This window comes from Aspergillus stella-maris (assembly GCF_047715825.1).
Source record: "Aspergillus stella-maris strain CBS 113639 unplaced genomic scaffold BDV14scaffold_7, whole genome shotgun sequence".
NCBI classification, from domain to species: domain Eukaryota; kingdom Fungi; phylum Ascomycota; class Eurotiomycetes; order Eurotiales; family Aspergillaceae; genus Aspergillus; species Aspergillus stella-maris.
Genome location: NW_027396801.1, coordinates 232058 through 247354, shown reverse-complemented (window position 1 = coordinate 247354; position 15297 = coordinate 232058). Strand labels below are relative to the sequence as shown.

General features: G+C 49.7%; 6 protein-coding genes across 6 annotated transcripts; 2 read left to right on the top strand and 4 right to left on the bottom strand.

The window, feature by feature from the left end:
* Positions 1 to 15: 15 nt before the first annotated feature.
* Positions 16 to 5594, bottom strand: BDV14DRAFT_211350 (putative RNA helicase/RNAse III). Its single transcript, XM_073776080.1, has 17 exons — positions 5380 to 5594; positions 5174 to 5292; positions 4940 to 5121; positions 4788 to 4891; positions 4471 to 4736; positions 4314 to 4421; positions 3627 to 4260; positions 3514 to 3572; positions 3400 to 3469; positions 3275 to 3343; positions 3053 to 3226; positions 1925 to 2998; positions 1474 to 1874; positions 904 to 1417; positions 668 to 853; positions 457 to 609; positions 16 to 404 (listed from the first exon to the last, which is right to left on the bottom strand). Exons 1-17 carry the CDS (start codon positions 5413 to 5415, stop codon positions 108 to 110), a joined length of 4446 nt encoding a protein of 1481 aa, XP_073631754.1. The 5' UTR covers positions 5416 to 5594; the 3' UTR covers positions 16 to 107.
* Positions 5595 to 5852: 258 nt separating this feature from the next.
* On the top strand, positions 5853 to 7264 carry BDV14DRAFT_166737 (IGBP1/TAP42 family protein). Its single transcript, XM_073767539.1, has 3 exons — positions 5853 to 6247; positions 6306 to 6582; positions 6664 to 7264. The coding sequence occupies exons 1-3, from the start codon at positions 6027 to 6029 to the stop codon at positions 7234 to 7236; spliced, it is 1071 nt and encodes a 356-aa protein (XP_073631753.1). The 5' UTR covers positions 5853 to 6026; the 3' UTR covers positions 7237 to 7264.
* A 4-nt stretch (positions 7265 to 7268) lies between these two features.
* Positions 7269 to 8727, bottom strand: BDV14DRAFT_166736 (porphobilinogen deaminase). Its single transcript, XM_073767538.1, has 2 exons — positions 8293 to 8727; positions 7269 to 8200 (listed from the first exon to the last, which is right to left on the bottom strand). Exons 1-2 carry the CDS (start codon positions 8576 to 8578, stop codon positions 7443 to 7445), a joined length of 1044 nt encoding a protein of 347 aa, XP_073631752.1. The 5' UTR covers positions 8579 to 8727; the 3' UTR covers positions 7269 to 7442.
* A 209-nt stretch (positions 8728 to 8936) lies between these two features.
* Positions 8937 to 12400, top strand: BDV14DRAFT_130939 (putative LON domain serine protease). Its single transcript, XM_073766109.1, has 4 exons — positions 8937 to 8953; positions 9004 to 9769; positions 9835 to 12073; positions 12137 to 12400. The coding sequence occupies exons 2-4, from the start codon at positions 9298 to 9300 to the stop codon at positions 12222 to 12224; spliced, it is 2799 nt and encodes a 932-aa protein (XP_073631751.1). The 5' UTR covers positions 8937 to 8953; positions 9004 to 9297; the 3' UTR covers positions 12225 to 12400.
* Positions 12401 to 12405: 5 nt separating this feature from the next.
* Positions 12406 to 14103, bottom strand: BDV14DRAFT_130979 (mitochondrial 54S ribosomal protein uL23m). Its single transcript, XM_073766110.1, has 3 exons — positions 13467 to 14103; positions 13089 to 13379; positions 12406 to 12947 (listed from the first exon to the last, which is right to left on the bottom strand). The coding sequence occupies exons 1-3, from the start codon at positions 13817 to 13819 to the stop codon at positions 12686 to 12688; spliced, it is 906 nt and encodes a 301-aa protein (XP_073631750.1). The 5' UTR covers positions 13820 to 14103; the 3' UTR covers positions 12406 to 12685.
* Positions 13775 to 15278, bottom strand: BDV14DRAFT_130934 (protein kinase RIO2). The gene is made up of 3 exons (XM_073766108.1): positions 15151 to 15278; positions 14924 to 15068; positions 13775 to 14858 (listed from the first exon to the last, which is right to left on the bottom strand). Exons 1-3 carry the CDS (start codon positions 15211 to 15213, stop codon positions 13873 to 13875), a joined length of 1194 nt encoding a protein of 397 aa, XP_073631749.1. The 5' UTR covers positions 15214 to 15278; the 3' UTR covers positions 13775 to 13872.
* Positions 15279 to 15297: the final 19 nt, after the last annotated feature.

The window sequence follows — 15297 nt, the reverse complement described above, 5'->3', positions numbered from 1 at the left end:
ATAGTCTTCTATGGGGTTTCGCATCTTTGGCGCACAAATCATTGCTAGATAGTCTGTCATTTACTGTCATTCAAGGGGTTGTTGATACTAGTACTGTCCAATTAACCTCAAATCGCCGTTCCAGGGTCCGCCTCTGGTGGCTTTTCCACCTCCCGGCACTTGCACTCAAACTTCGCACGGAACTCTGCCTGCTCAAAGCTCGCCAGAACATCTAATGCCCTTTCGCTCGCCTTAACCTTGGCGTAATGGCCAGAAGATGCAATGCCCTCAGCAATGACCGTATCATGGATCATCACTGCTGCCAATACACGGGGAGGCTCTCCGTCAACAGAAGGTATCTCGCCTGCTTTTAAGCAGTAATCCGTACAGCCATATTCATTTGTCAGGCGGTTGTGCAGGAAGGTCTAGGGTGTTAGCTTTGGTTCATGCCACCAGTAAATAGTATGCGGAACTTACGGTAGGGTGTTTATTCGCAAATGTGTCGTAGACAGACATATCTTCGAAGAAGGGTCTCACGTGTTTTTTGTAGAACACCTCGACCACTTGGAAATCGAAGTCCGAGTCAACAAATATAGCTCCTAGGTAAGCTTCCACCATATCTGGCAAACACTGTCCGCGACATTAGTGATATCATGGCAAAAGCTAGATATACAATAGAGCGGCATACCTTGGGCGGGTCTGTAGTTCCGGTCCAGTAATCGACTACAGTCTTGTTTTCCAGAACAGCAGCTTCAATCTCTTCTGCGTATCTAGTAATTCGTGAAAGCAACGGGCTGCTGAAGAACCGAAGATGCTTGTGGAGCCCTAGCTTTACTGCCAGGGCACCCAAGAACTTGTTTGAAACCATTGCCATCTATGCTAAACGTCAATAAACATATCCATAACACATGGATATCAACTTACCTTGTGCTCTGTGAGCCACTGGGGGTCTCGGTCTGGATATCGAGCGAATAAGTCTTCGACACAAACCATGTCGAGCAACGAATCTCCAAGAAACTCCAATCTCTGATAGCAGGGGACGGTGGCCCATGCTGAAGGGTAAGAAGGATGAGTGCATGCAGACTGGAGAAGCTTTGGATACTTGAAGCTGTACCCAATCTCCCTGCCAACGATTCGAGCAAGTTCCATTTCCGACCCAGTTGGTTTCTCAGTCTGGTAGGAGGGTAGTGCATAGACGGAGGAATAATCTTCCCAGTCAATAGCATTGTGATTATCATGATCAACTAGAAGTGTTACAGCCTTGACTGCCATGTCGAACCGATGGTTCTGGCCACCAGAGAGAAGAGAGGCACCGATGAGGGCTTCGCACACGTCCGCAATTGTCTTCTCCGCTAGGTGGTGCTTGGCTGAAGATAGAATCTTCTTGCTATGATCTTTACCTTTCAACAAGGAAAGACCTTCTGGGTACCAGGTATGTCTGATACGATTTGTGGTCAGTGGCTGCTGTGGACTGGGAGTATAACTTAATCATACCTAGAGAAGCCTTGGCTGCGGATGTAGCGATAAATCTCTTTCTTTATCGCAGTGTTGTACAGGTTCTTATTGCAAATCAAGCACATTCGTTTGACGTGGAAATCAAATTCATTGTTGTTGGGGTTCTGAGCAAAGAGGGAGATGGAAGTGGCCATTTTGAGAAAACAGTCCCCTAGAAACTCTAAGCGCTCGTAGTTCTTCCCCATACCCCTCTGGAACTGGATCTGCTGGGCGCGGTCCTCTTCGGTATTGTCCGAGTCTTTGGTAAAGGCTTCAAGGGCAAGCTCAGGATCCACCGTGAGATCGAGCTCTCTGCAGGCCTCTAGGGTGATTAGGAATCCATCGAGTCTTGTGATGATAGCTGGGAAGGCAAGACAAGATGCGACAAAAGAAGATGGAAGCTTGATAATGGTCAATAGCCAAGCATGGCATGGTTTTGGAAACGACTTACGGCAGACATCTTTAGAGGCTCCAAGCATACGAAACATTCCGTTGGCGCTTCCTTTTCTTGCTCTGACATCTTGTCCAGCATATTTCTTCGGAGTCTAACTAACTCTGCCTTGAAGACAGGTTGATTCCAATCGGCCTTGGCCAGAAACTTGGCTCTTGAGTTCTTTGACAGGCTTATGCAGTAGTTCATAATGTCGTTCATGTGCCGGCGACGTGGAACTGAAGGGGGCGGAGGATCCGAAGGCTTCAAGGTTTCGTCCACGGATAGAGTGAAGAATCGGCAGCGTCCATCCCAAGGGTCGATCACGAATCGGTCGCAAAGAGAATCGGGTGTTGTCCCAGGTGGGAAAGACAGCTCTTCGGTGTCATTCGTCAAGGTGATGGTATCCCAATCAATAGAACTTGTGTGGTCACCACCAAGACTAGTGCTGTTCTGTGGGCTTGCCGGAAGTAGCCAATAGGACATGTTTTCAGGCTCGCAGGTGTAGGTTTTGTTGAAAACATCCTGGAAGATCCGGAGCGTGAATGCAGTGGCAGCGCTCAACTCCTCACCTGAGAATGTGCACGTATTCTCCACGGAAGCGAGCTGTACGACTGTTTCCACGTCACCTTCTTCAAAGTATATGGTGAATCCCGGGATGGCTGGCAACTTCGTTCGGGATATCTGAACCATATTTGCTGGCTGCCTTGCAAGTGGTTTACTAGGCTTGAATGTGATGATCGTTGCGTATAGCAAATCCGGCGTTGTTCCACGACCCTCGGCCCACAGAGATGGCTTCTGTATCATATCATACTCGTTTGTTTTCTTGCAGGTGATCGCTAGCTTCGCATTCCGCATAGCCGGTAAGCGCTTGTGGTAGACTGAGTTGAAGTGCTCATCAAGCAGCTTTTGCTTTCTGAGCAGAACACAAGTATCGAATGCTGCGGACCGCTTTGCAGTGGCCTTGTTCATTGCTGGGGTGCCAGTGATACCATGAATAGGGGATCTCTCGGGGAGTATCACCTCGCAGACGAAAGTACCATTTCTTGGAAGCACAACGTAGGTGACTTGGCCTGAGATGTCTCCTTCATATTGCTACTATGTGTCAGATTTCCAGTGTAGGTCTTGTATCTCGGGGTCATTTCCTACCAAAGAGCTGGCATATCGCGCTAGAACAGCCAGCGAAGAGTGATATGTTAATCTAGCCCCTGAGCTTCTAATGGTATACGCTCTCTCTTCTTCGGAAGATGAACCCAGCGGCCCATCGTTTCCTTTCAAAAGACGATCTTCTGGGAGTGCTTCACAGAAGGTTTTCATGATTTCCTATGAAGTAAGCAATGGGATATTCTATCATAGATATGGCAGACATACCTCTGCGTCCCGCACCTCGAGAAGGCGTTGTTGCTGTACTTCATTGCCGCGCTCGATAATACTTGCGTACTGTCGAAACTCTCTGTTAGGGCAGGAAAAGCTAGGTTCAAGTTGCTTTCACCCACTGTCGAATTGGCCTGTCTCGCCCGCCCCCGACTTTGGACATATTGAATCATAGTGTTGAATAAATCAAACCTGCAAGATTAGCACCGTTTTGTAAGGGCTGAGCTTGAAAGTACCGTACAACCAGATTACAATCTGCGATATTGAGACCTTCCTCAGCTACGGAAGTAGCAAACTATAGTGAGACTCAGCGCTGTGTCACTTTGCCGCACTTTATACCAACACTCACCAAGCAGTTGATCTCGCCGCTCCTGAATCTGACTAGAGAAAGGAATTGTTGGCGAAATGAGATATTTGCTCCCGTCAAGTCATCAGATCTTGCGCCAATCAACAGTCCGGGTCGTATATGAGGAATGTCCAAAGCTTCAAAAAGCTCCAACAGCATCAGAGCAGTATAGCGCATTTTCGCGAAGACTATACACTTTGTCTCTGGATTTCTGCGGTAGTGCTCAGTGAGTTTTTTCTGTAGAGCTTGAACCTTTGTGCTTAGCTGACCAGGCTCGTCAGGGCTACCGCGAACGTGCTCACTGGCGATCTCGTTAGCTTGTTGCAGGCGGGACATTTCTTGTTTCGATTTTCCCTGGAGCTTTGGCAGGACTTTCGCTGAGAAAGTTTGTTTCCAAGCACCATCTGAGCACCATTTTCCAAGCTCCGAGCTAACCTGCCAGGAAAATCGGAAGACGGGCTTTAGGGCTTCAATGTCGCCGAACCGGGTGTCCATCATGTTGTATAGCTTTGTTCCGAAGGGAGCTTCTAGCTTGTCATAGACCCATACCTCCTCAGTGGGACGTTTGACAAATTGATGTATTGATGACAAAAGAGAAGCCGTGGCAATCTTGCTATCCAAGTATTCTTCAAGTCGCCTATGAAGATATTAGCTTGATTAGGGCTGACTTCGTGCGGCTTCTCCACGTACATAGCACCCTCCGCAACATCGCCCTTGGTATCAATTGGCGACGCTGTCATTCCAAAAATCCTTGGCCGGTTAAACGGATCTGCGAGTAGATATGAATCGCGGATAATCCTAAAAATCGGTCAACCCAAAGTCTTTGACCCCCAATTCGGAAACAAACCTTGCATAGACATGATCCTTCTTTGTATGGTGGGCCTCGTCAAAGATCAGGAGGTTGATCTGATCCATTCTGATGTGTGCACCAAGGAGGCACTGGTGCAAGATCTCTGCGGTGCAAACAATCACCATATACTTCTTGAAAAATTCATGCCAGGTGTCTCTGCTCCATAGGTCAGGGCCAAGAGCTCCAAACAGGTGGCCGACACTTGTATCCAGATTGTTTCGTAAGACTCCCGCCTGTTGATAAGAAAGTGTCACGCTGTCGACCTGTTGTACGGGTCAGCATTTTTAGCACTCAAGTGACTCAGTTATACCGACCAAGAAGAAAGAGATTCGATGCTGTCCTCCATCCGCGCGGCGATTCAGTTCTTGTTCGATAGTGTACTTCAACAATAGCACAGCTATCAATGTCTTTCCAGCTCCTATAAGATAATTAGCAGACTTGACTATATTTCAAAGGGACTACCCACCCGTAGCCAGAACTGCAATTGTATTCTCCGCCTTGGCCTTTTCGAAGAGCTCTATCTGATACTCCCTCGGGTCAAGTGTGCCTTGCTGCTGGCCATTGGAGGAAAACAACTTGGCCGTAGATATCTGGATTTCTTCTGAGGGCTCGAGTTTCTCATCGCAAGTCTCGACACGATGAGCGAGCCTAGTAACACATTAGTACCGAAAAGTGGCAGCGACGAGCCCTAAGTACTAACAAAGCCTCGAAGTTGGCTTTCTGAGCCTTTTGGCGCTGAAAGGCATTTTGGGCGGGTGCGATGACTCCGATTTTTGACTCGTCGGATGAGCTATTGTCTTTGTCGTCAATTGAGTCCACCTTGACAGAGGCCATTAGTAGGTAGTCTTCTTCAAAATCCATAGGGCTTGGGGTGCCCTTTCAACAACGAGGTAATCAACAACTTACTACTGACACTGCAGCAACTGACGAAGCGTCGCCCATGGCTGGTACAGTGCTTGCTGACGGGAAGCCAGCACACGATGGGATGGGTACTCAATGAAAGAGTAAGGCTGAAGCTGAGGGCGCGCTCTTTTTACTCAAGGTCAAACGGCGCAGGAGAGTAAGAAAGAGCGGTAAAGGAGGAGGGAAGGGAGAGAACTAAGAGTGAGTTGAAAGAGAGAAAAGGTTGGAATTGAGCTCATAAACTCGAGTAAGGTACATCAAACACTGCGGTAAACGCCCAACGGTCTTTGAGCAAATTCACTGGTCCTGCTTCACCAACAAACAAGCTTTGTTTTGACGGTCACCCTGCAGAAATATATATTTTAGCCGAACTCAGAATATAGAGCCCAATCTAGGACATCTACATGATACCTGAACAGATCTATATAATCACAAACAACCAGCTAAACACCTAACCCATGCATTAGCAGTGCAAGGTACAAGCCAAATGTTGTTGACAGAAGTACACCTCGGTGGCGGGGAGAACTGTTTGCATTGCGGGGCACAAATTAAACTCGAGCTGGACGCCAATAGATCGACATTCCTCCAGCTCCTAAGATCCGAGCTTCTTCCCCAAGTCAAACATCCTCCGGGAACTTGAAATTTACAAAATGGACCAACGAGAACAACCCCAAACCCTCAAGTCCGTCTTCACAGACGCGAAGCGCGAAAAGATCGCGCTGGAAACCCGCCCCGACTCCAACTCCGACGCCTACCGCAGCGACGTCAATGCGACGATAGCAAAGTTTGAGGAATGCCAGCGGCTCGCCGCCGCGCTGTCGATGTTCAGCTCAAATGAGCTGTTGGAGGATATATCTACTAATGACTTACCGTATGCATCACCGCTCTGTTTCTGAAGCGCAGCGTCTAACTCCTTTTCTCTGCGTTAGGTACCTAACGCTCGATTACCACATCGCGGAGCTTCTCCAACGATCATATACCACGGATCGCGAAGCGACCTTACAACGAGCCCTTGGGCTATATGAGAAATACCTTGCCCGACTAGACGACTACGAGTTACTGAATAAATCCAATAAGAAGCTTTACGAGCGCTATGTGTCGAACCCGTCCTCATTTTCGCTGACGCAAACGAACGACGCGGCTACCCGGCGAGATGTGAAAATAACGAGGTTCAGAGAGGAGAAGGAATTGAAGGCGAAGCTTGAGGTGCGAACACCAAACACCTTTTACCTGCCACCGAAACGTCTGGGATTTTGGACCTTGCTGACATTGATGTGCTTCTTGAAGTACTACACAGAAAACCAACAAAAACTGCAAAGCGACGACGACGACATCCGAGACCTCTACCTCGCAGAAATAAACCTCTACACACACCAGACATTCCAATCGCTAGACCTCCTAGCGCAAGAACTCACCATGCTATCAACTATCCGCAAAATGCCATCTAGGCCCGAACCCTCAGGAGAACTTGATAACCGGGGACGAAACAAGGATAATAAAGAGAACTACTCAGAACGCTTGGATCCACCAATGTCCCAGCTTCTTAAGGGTGGAAAGTTCGGGCCCATACTGAGCAAGGATGGGAAGCCTGTGCAGCCGTTTACAATTATTGATCGGCGGACGCAGCTCCGTGATGGGGTCTTCAGGTCAGGGCATAATTTGCCTACGATGACGATTGAGGAGTATTTGGAGGAGGAGCATCGACGGGGTAATGTGCTCAAGGGGGGTGAGCCGGAACCGGTGGAGGTTGATGAGGATGACCTGGAGAAAGCGGATGAGGAGACGATGAAAGCCAGAGCATGGGACGAGTTTACAGAGGCGAACCCTAAGGGTTCTGGAAATACCTTGAATAGAGGATAAATAGTCCTAATAAGATCGCATAAGAGACATTTTGATTTGTCTTGCTATGTATCGTAATGATCTATCTATTTGCAAAGTCATACATGCAGGAACGTTGCTGGAAGAACATGGGCTTGCATGAGGCCAAGAAGCCAGCCCGTGTCTAGTATACCCAGACCATGGATACCGAAAACCGAAAACCTCGAGGAGAGACCAGCAACTCCTTCCTAGGTTTGCTCGGAAACAGGGACCTTCAGCTGCTTATCTTGCTGGATCTGAGCCAGAATTTTATCAGCTCCTTTAGCAGCCAATGTCTTGGCCACCGTGACACCGAACTCCTCAGCCGACTGGGCCGAGTCAACAGCGCCATCGAGCTCAATCTCAGCAGCCTCGCTGCCGTCCACGCTCACAACAACAGACCTCATTCTCAACTTCGAGGACCCATCGTCACCTTGAACCCACTCGGTTTCAACACCCAGCGGAGCGCTGCAACCACCTTCCAGAGTTCGCAGAAGACTCCGCTCAGCCAAACAAGCGAAAGTCGTCTGGTCGTGTCCGACAGTGCTCAGAATATTTCCCATAACCTTATCGTCCTTGCGGATCTCAATGCCCAATGCACCCTGACCAACGGCGTAGAGCATCCCCGCGTTCTTCGAATCCAAGTACTGGTAGATGCGATCTTCAAGACCCAAACGTAGAAGGCCTGCTGCGGCAAGAATAAGACAAGTGTATGGGCTATCCTCAGCATCCAACTTCGACAACCTCGTTCCGATGTTACCACGGACATCCTTCACTTTCAAGTGGGGGTATTTGCGGGCGAGCTGTGCAGTGCGGCGGATAGAAGACGTTCCGACAACGGACCCAGCCGGCATTTCAGCCAGACTCATAGGAGGCAGATCCTGCTTTATGACGAGGACATCTCTCGAGTCTTCCCTCTTCATCATGGGACCCAGCGTACAAGAGGACGGTAGGAGGGTGGGGACATCTAGTCAAGGCGATTGCGGGAAAGTCAGCCCGAGGACACGCAACTAAGTAGCCTTGATCATATCAAGGAATTGGGGTAAAGAGGGGTGTTACCTTTTAGGGAGTGCACGATAAGATCGACGTGTCCAGCTTCTAGGAGGTCCTCCAGCTCTGCGGTCCATAGGTTCTTCGTGGTGAAATCTTTGAGCGCAATGGTTGTGTTCTGGTCGCCGGCGGTTTCGCGGGAGTGAATTTTGAAGGTATATTCGGGGTATCGTTCATTGAGGGCTGCTTGGACAAGGTCTGTCTGTAGAAGAGCGAGCTTGGACTTGCGCGTGCCAATTGTGAAGATCTTTTGAGACGCGGAGTCTGCGGAGGGAGGCGGGGCTTGGGTTGCCATTTTGACAGGTGTAGGAATACCTCGTATGCGCGTTAAGAGGGAAATTGGGTTCTAGAATGATTTCAGAGCAAATATGCACGAGAAGAATAAGATTGTACCAGTGCCAAGCTGGAGGGAAAAAAAGATGGTGAAGCCAAACTTGTCGCCTGATTGTATGGGTTCGGATACGGAAACGGTTCCGTCGTCCCGTCTGATTAGATTAATTACGAGCCATGTGCCTCTGTTACGCCGTATTACGCCACTCTAAGCAGCAAATCACCACGTGAAACGGAGGCAATACGCCGCGCAGCTTCGGAGCAGAGGAGTCAACTCACTAAATCTGCAGGAGAAGCAGATAGTTTTAGATAGATTCTTGGAGAAATGATAAGTCGTTGAGTAAGAGCCCCTTAGCATCAGATAAAGCATTGATCTCTTACCTATCACAGACGTGGTTAACTATGCGGAGAAGCGACTGACGTAACAGCGAACCTCGGTTTCGGGAACAGTGCCTTATCAGTCTTAACCATCACGATTCCCCAGACTCCGACGGACTCATCCACCGAGTTCCAGAACCTCGCGCCAACAACCTTATAACCTCGAGATCCGCCACCTCCCTACCCCAACTTCTTCAACAGTTTCCACCTTCGACTCTCGATCCTACGCCTATATAGATCTCATCGTCAATACTTCACCGTCTGTTCGCAAACGTCTAAGGCCGCCAGCTCATATAATCACTCAAGATGAGCTCCCACGGGGGAAGACCAACGAAGCTCTCGTTGGTTCCGCTCCCCAAGGGCTCTGTCCTCCTACCGGGCGCGACACTGCGAATTCCAGTCTCGAATCGACCAGATCTTGCCAATCTCTTGGCTTCGCTGCTCGACCGAACACATGCGAACAAGCGAGATGCGAACTCGATAACATTTGGCTGCGTCCCTCTGTGCTCACCATACTTGAGCCCAGATGGCCAGCACGTCATTGAGAACGGCACCGTGGATGAAGAGAAGAGAGAAGAATTCGAGTCTTTTGATGCGGGTCAAGCGAGAAGGGAAGACCTATTCCGTTACGGCACCCTCGGCAAGGTCATTGGTGTTCAGCGTCGCGCCTATTCAGAGCCTCATCTTTTAGTACAAGGTGTACAACGTCTCACAATTAGACGTGTGATCAAGGAACGTCCATTCTTCGAGGCGGAATGTCTCCTTCATGATGAGAAAGGTCGGTCCTGAGCATTACCTCGGCAGAAGGTTTTCATTCGACTAACTTTGAGTCTTCATGCATAGAACCATCGCCGAACGATTTAGAAACAGTGGAACTCTTCCAGCAATTACGACAGCTATCCAGAGAACTTCTTACTCTACTTCGATACACTTCACTTATACCAAACACTGGGGGACCTCGACTGTCACCGCTCATTGCGCGCAAGTTCGAGTTAATCATAACCAAGTCTGATTTGGCCCAGGCTGGGCGACTAGCAGATGTCATGGCTGACATTGCTGAGTCTAGCCTCGAGGAGAAGCTTCGTGTTCTGGCAGCTCTGGACGTCAAAACGAGGCTGGAAAGGGTTGTTGAGACTCTGAGCAAGCAGAACCAAGGCATCCGCGGCAGTGTCAAATTCACGACTATCTCTACAGAAAACATTCCACCTTCGTCTATGTTGGATATCAGCCAGCTGGACCCGCGAATTCGGGAGTTGCTATCCAGACGGGGTATGCCCGGCGGCTCAAGGACTCCACCACCAGGACTCGGAGGTCAGAATGATGACTCGGATGAGAAGGAATCTAACGAGCTTGATGAACTGCAACAGAAGCTGAAGGACGCTCAACTCAGCGCGGAGGCCCAGAAGATCGCCGACAAAGAACTCCGACGACTTCGGAAGATGATGCCAATGAACCAGGAATATGGGGTAGTCCGAACATATCTTGAGAATCTGGCAGATATTCCATGGAGTAAGGTCACTGAAGACAAACTTGGGCGTGAAACGTTGAACCTGGCCCGGAAGCAGTTGGACGATGATCATTACGGATTAGAGAAGATCAAGAAGCGTCTCCTTGAGTATCTTGCTGTTCTGAGGCTCAAGCAGTCAACGAACCAGGACATCGAACGGCAAATTGCATCCTTGACAAAGGAGCTGGACAATTCCGGTGGTGATATCGAGAAGGATATTCCGTCATTGCCCGAGCATGACCGCGCTGCTATCGAGTCAAAGCTACAAGCACTGACTACCCGTAGAGTGGGCGACAAATCTCCTATTCTCCTACTTGTCGGCCCTCCTGGAACCGGAAAAACCAGCTTGGCAAGATCGGTTGCCACTGCTCTGGGTCGCAGATTCCATCGGATCTCTCTTGGCGGTGTCCGAGATGAGGCAGAGATTCGAGGACATCGGAGGACCTACGTCGCGGCCATGCCTGGATTGATCGTCAACGGCCTGAAGAAGGTTGGCGTAGCCAACCCGGTTTTCCTGCTTGATGAAATTGATAAGATTGGCGGTGCAAACTTTCAGGGAGATCCGTCCGCGGCTATGCTTGAGGTTTTGGACCCCGAACAAAACCACACCTTTGTCGACCACTACATCAACATCCCCCTTGACCTGAGCAAGGTCCTTTTCATCGCGACTGCCAACTCCCTTGACACCATTCCCCCTCCTCTCCTTGACCGTATGGAGACAATCCAGCTATCCGGCTACACCACAGTTGAGAAGAGACACATCGCCAAGAGGCACCTTATCCCCAAGCAGGTCAGAGCTAATGGGCTTGAGGAAGGCCAGGTCATTCTGTCAGACGATGTCATCGACAAGACCACCACATCCTACACCCGGGAGTCCGGTGTTCGGAACCTCGAACGGGAACTAGGCTCCATCTGCCGCTACAAAGCCGTTCAGTACGCAGATGCAACGGACACATCTAAAGTTGATTCGTACAACCCCGTCGTCACACTCGAAGACCTGGAAGACATTCTCGGTATTGAGCGCTTTGATGAAGAGATCGCTGAAAAGCATGGCCGCCCAGGCGTTGTCACCGGTCTAGTCGCATACTCTACCGGCGGCCAAGGCAGCATTCTCTTCATCGAGCTCGCAGACATGCCGGGAAGCGGCCGGGTCCAGCTCACCGGTAAGCTCGGGGACGTGCTCAAGGAGAGCGTCGAAGTCGCCCTGACTTGGGTCAAGGCCCACTCCTTCGAGCTTGGCCTGACCACCGATCCCAACGAGGACATCATGAAGAACCGCAGCTTGCACGTCCACTGCCCGTCTGGTGCAATTCCCAAGGACGGTCCCTCCGCGGGTCTCGCACATACCATTGGCCTGATCTCGCTGTTCTCAGGCAAGGCCGTGCCGCCTAAGCTTGCGATGACCGGCGAGGTTTCTCTCCGCGGCCGCGTGATGCCCGTCGGTGGCATTAAAGAGAAGCTCATCGGCGCGTTGCGAGCCGGTGTAACGACCGTCCTTCTCCCGTACCAAAATCGGAAGGACGTGAAGGATGTTCCCGAAGAGGTCAGCAATGGCCTCGAGATTATTTACGTCAAGTATGTCTCACACTTACCATTCCCTACTCATACCTTCTATGACTCATACTAACCGATATCCAGGCACATCTGGGAAGCAATCCGCCACGTCTGGCCTGATGCCCACTGGCCCGGCCAACACCACATGAACTTCGTCGAGAGTCGTCTATAAACCGCAACCTGCATCATCTCTATGATTTTCTTAGTCTTTTAGCCTTTTAATTAGCCGCTAGCCTTGTTTTGCTTACATAGCCTTTTGACTTTTTGGTTTCGCTGGTATCGCTTGATTGATTGTACAGCTCCACTCTATATTGAATACAGCATCTACTCTTTATCAGCATCATTGGTACAAAATATCATCGTTTTGCTTGATCTTAAATGCCATGCCAATATTCCTACTCGTGCGCTGAACATATTACGGATACCGAAACATTGTTTGTTCAGAATAGAAATTTAGTATACAAACCATCCTAGATATGCATAGACAGAGCAAAACTATGATACAAACATATAACAGCACAATATGAGAAAAGGTCCAGACGGAGGACCTGGGATTTCTTTGCCTTCCCAGACGACCTTAGAAAACTCTACCACATCCCTACAACCACTCACTGACTTCCACCATCCCACGAATCATGAGCTTGGGTTTGACCCAGAACTCGAACCCGATTGCCCGGGAAGAGGCGGCTTCCCAACAGAAGGTCTATCATAGTTCAATCCTAGAGCCTGCCACGTAGGCCTCCACGGTTTCTCGCCGGTAATGAGTTTCTTCGCCTCTTCGTCGACCGTGTCGAACTCGTCCTCTTTCAGTTCTTTCACAATGTGCTGTGGGCTAGCTTCCGTTGATACATCCTTTTGGAATTTAGCGGCTTTGTGAAATTGGTCGTTCTCCCAGCTGTTCAACCCAAGAAAGATGCGTTAGCGGTTTGTTCTGTTCAGATTCCGAATGCAATTTCCAGATCATAACTTATCGATATCACTCCCCAGAAGCACAAAAGGACAAAATGAAAGAAAGAGAAAGGATAAGTAAACATACGCCTCCATATTGTTCGGCGTCTCAGGCCACACGAACGGATCCTTCATCTCAATAGTCATCCTCTTCCGCGATTTCGGTCGTCGTATCTGGCCGTAGCCCTGTCTTGGCCCGCGCGTCATCCGCGTGACCTTCTGCTGCTCGACGTAACTACGTATGCTGATGACGCCGACGCCATACAGGCGCTGCATGTAGTCGCGCATGTCGAGCTTGGAGAACCACAGGGGGACGTAGAAGGAGGCATAGCGGGGCGGAAGGAAGGGCGTGCGCATGAGAGCGATTGTGAAGTTGGGCCTGCATTGCAATCATTTGCGTTAGTCTTGAACAGTGGGTTCGAGAAACATCGTGTTCATTGATTGGAATTGCTGGGGAGAGACGTACAGGTATACCTGCTTGCGCGCTGATAATGGTGCGGCAGAGCTCACCCAGTCGGCTGGCCTGGGGAAGAACTTAGACCACTTGCGGCCGACCATTTTGAGGTTGGATCCTGTGTGATCGGTTTGAGGGACAAGAAGGAAGAAACGGAGGATTGGTGGTGGTTTTGAGGTAGATGGAGGTTTGGCGGTCTTTCGATATTGCGGAACTTTTGCAGAACGGAATTGCGTGATTGGCCGCTTCGGACGCCGTAGCCAATTTTTATAGATCATTCGACTGGCAATAAAACTCGATGTTTTCGTTTTTTTACGGAAAGTGTTCTTCTGGATGATTGATATCCAGAAAATGTCCTCTTGCATTGATCATGACAGTCATTAACGTAGGGTGATATACTATTGAGACAGGAAGAAGATCATGAAACATGCAACTCTTTGAGTTTCTGAGAACTCTCATCGAGATCACGAGTTGAATCCTCCGTGACCTCTTCATTGGCAGACTCCTCCTCTTCCTCTTCCTGGGAGCCCTCCGCGTCCTCGGACCCGTCCTCATTTTTCTTTTCGCCATCGGCACCGACTTCTTTCATATACTTCTCCAGCTCGCGCGCCATCTTCCTCGAGAACCCAGAAGCCTCGACTTCAACATCAAGCCTCTTTTCGGCATTTAATTGCTTCTTGGCATCTGCGAAGAAAGGCCCCGGCACGTCGCTCACAAAATGGAACTTTCGTTGGAAGTAGCGCTTGATACAGTTGACGTCGCGGTCGAAGTACATCTCCGCATTGGCATGGTCAATTGACACCATCTGCGGGAAATCGATGATAATGGGCGTTAGTTTGATGTTCTCGTCTTCGTCCTCTCCTTCCTTGCATTTACCCTTCGCTTCGGGATCTTCTTCCTCCTTGATGAGAATGTTGAACTCGTTGAAGTCTCCATGAATAAGACCCACACGAGCCAATTGCATGATAATCTCCATCAGCTCCGAGTAAAGCGCCGCCGGGTCCCCAACCTTCGATATTTGACGGAGCGGGAAAGCATCAATCAAACTCATGACAATTGTGTGTCTGTTCTGCGAAATAGGTTCTGGTACCGCGAAACCATTCTCTCGTAGTGCTTTCATGAATGCGAATTCCTTCATCGCTGCTAGTCGCGACATATACATCCATGACCCTGTGCTTCGATTTCGCAGGTAGTCTCTGTTTGTCTTAACGGTTCGGAACGAAATGCGACCGAGTCTGTGGATCTTCAGGATTCGTTGTATTTTCTTGTTGTCTGCGACGACGACAATGTCCGATTCTTTGCCGACACCGATTTGGTTTCCGACGGAGTAGATGCATTTGTTCTTTTGGTGGGCGTTCAGGGCCAGGTAGTCGAGGCCGCCGTAGGTGAGGCGGTATCCATCATCTGATTCGGGCGCAGAACAGTCAGAACCATGTCAACGGGGAAATGATGGTTGTGAATAAGCTTACACTTAGCATTCTTCACCTTCGCGATCAGGTTCGTCTTTGCGAGGTTTGAGATCGAGCGGTTGACTCCGCTGCCACCGCGTAGACCGGAGATCTGGGCGATCAAAGGTGTCGGTACGACCTCGTGGTTTTTGCTTCCTTGCTCGACCTGGAGGGCGCGTTGTGTCAGTTATGCCGGCTCTGAAGATATATTCTGACCCAATGCGGGGAGGTGAGGGGCGTTGACATACGGCTGAGAGAACACGGAAGTCCTCTGACGTGAGGTAGCGGATCGCTTTCGGATCGAGCTTCATTTTCGATATTTAGAACTCTGATCTGGAATGAATCAGCTGTTAATTAGAGCAGCGCTTCTTCTCAGTCTGAGGTTTTGTCGGGCT

Bases quoted from the DNA above. Each gene is read 5' to 3' on its own strand.
- BDV14DRAFT_211350 (XM_073776080.1), bottom strand. From the start codon at position 5,415: ATGGGCGACGCTTCGTCAGTTGCTGCAGTGTCAGTA. The intron at 5,122-5,173 runs GTTAGTACTTAG...ATGTGTTACTAG, and splicing joins AAAGCCAACTTCGAGGCTTT to GCTCGCTCATCGTGTCGAGA. The intron at 1,875-1,924 runs GTAAGTCGTTTC...ACCATTATCAAG, and splicing joins AGCCTCTAAAGATGTCTGCC to CTTCCATCTTCTTTTGTCGC.
- BDV14DRAFT_130939 (XM_073766109.1), top strand. From the start codon at position 9,298: ATGAGCTCCCACGGGGGAAGACCAACGAAGCTCTCGTTGGTTCCGCTC. The intron at 9,770-9,834 runs GTCGGTCCTGAG...CTTCATGCATAG, and splicing joins TCTCCTTCATGATGAGAAAG to AACCATCGCCGAACGATTTA. The intron at 12,074-12,136 runs GTATGTCTCACA...ACCGATATCCAG, and splicing joins CTCGAGATTATTTACGTCAA to GCACATCTGGGAAGCAATCC.
- BDV14DRAFT_130979 (XM_073766110.1), bottom strand. From the start codon at position 13,819: ATGCAAGAGGACATTTTCTGGATATCAATCATCCAGAAGAACACTTTC. The intron at 13,380-13,466 runs GTACGTCTCTCC...ATTGCAATGCAG, and splicing joins GCGCGCAAGCAGGTATACCT to GCCCAACTTCACAATCGCTC. The intron at 12,948-13,088 runs GTATGTTTACTT...TGGGTTGAACAG, and splicing joins ACGCCGAACAATATGGAGGC to CTGGGAGAACGACCAATTTC.
- BDV14DRAFT_166736 (XM_073767538.1), bottom strand. From the start codon at position 8,578: ATGGCAACCCAAGCCCCGCCTCCCTCCGCAGACTCCGCGTCTCAAAAG. The intron at 8,201-8,292 runs GTAACACCCCTC...CGCCTTGACTAG, and splicing joins TATCGTGCACTCCCTAAAAG to ATGTCCCCACCCTCCTACCG.
- BDV14DRAFT_166737 (XM_073767539.1), top strand. From the start codon at position 6,027: ATGGACCAACGAGAACAACCCCAAACCCTCAAGTCCGTCTTCACAGAC. The intron at 6,248-6,305 runs GTATGCATCACC...TCTCTGCGTTAG, and splicing joins ATATCTACTAATGACTTACC to GTACCTAACGCTCGATTACC. The intron at 6,583-6,663 runs GTGCGAACACCA...TGCTTCTTGAAG, and splicing joins AATTGAAGGCGAAGCTTGAG to TACTACACAGAAAACCAACA.
- BDV14DRAFT_130934 (XM_073766108.1), bottom strand. From the start codon at position 15,213: ATGAAGCTCGATCCGAAAGCGATCCGCTACCTCACGTCAGAGGACTTC. The intron at 15,069-15,150 runs GTATGTCAACGC...CGCGCCCTCCAG, and splicing joins ACTTCCGTGTTCTCTCAGCC to GTCGAGCAAGGAAGCAAAAA. The intron at 14,859-14,923 runs GTAAGCTTATTC...CGCCCGAATCAG, and splicing joins GAAGGTGAAGAATGCTAAGT to ATGATGGATACCGCCTCACC.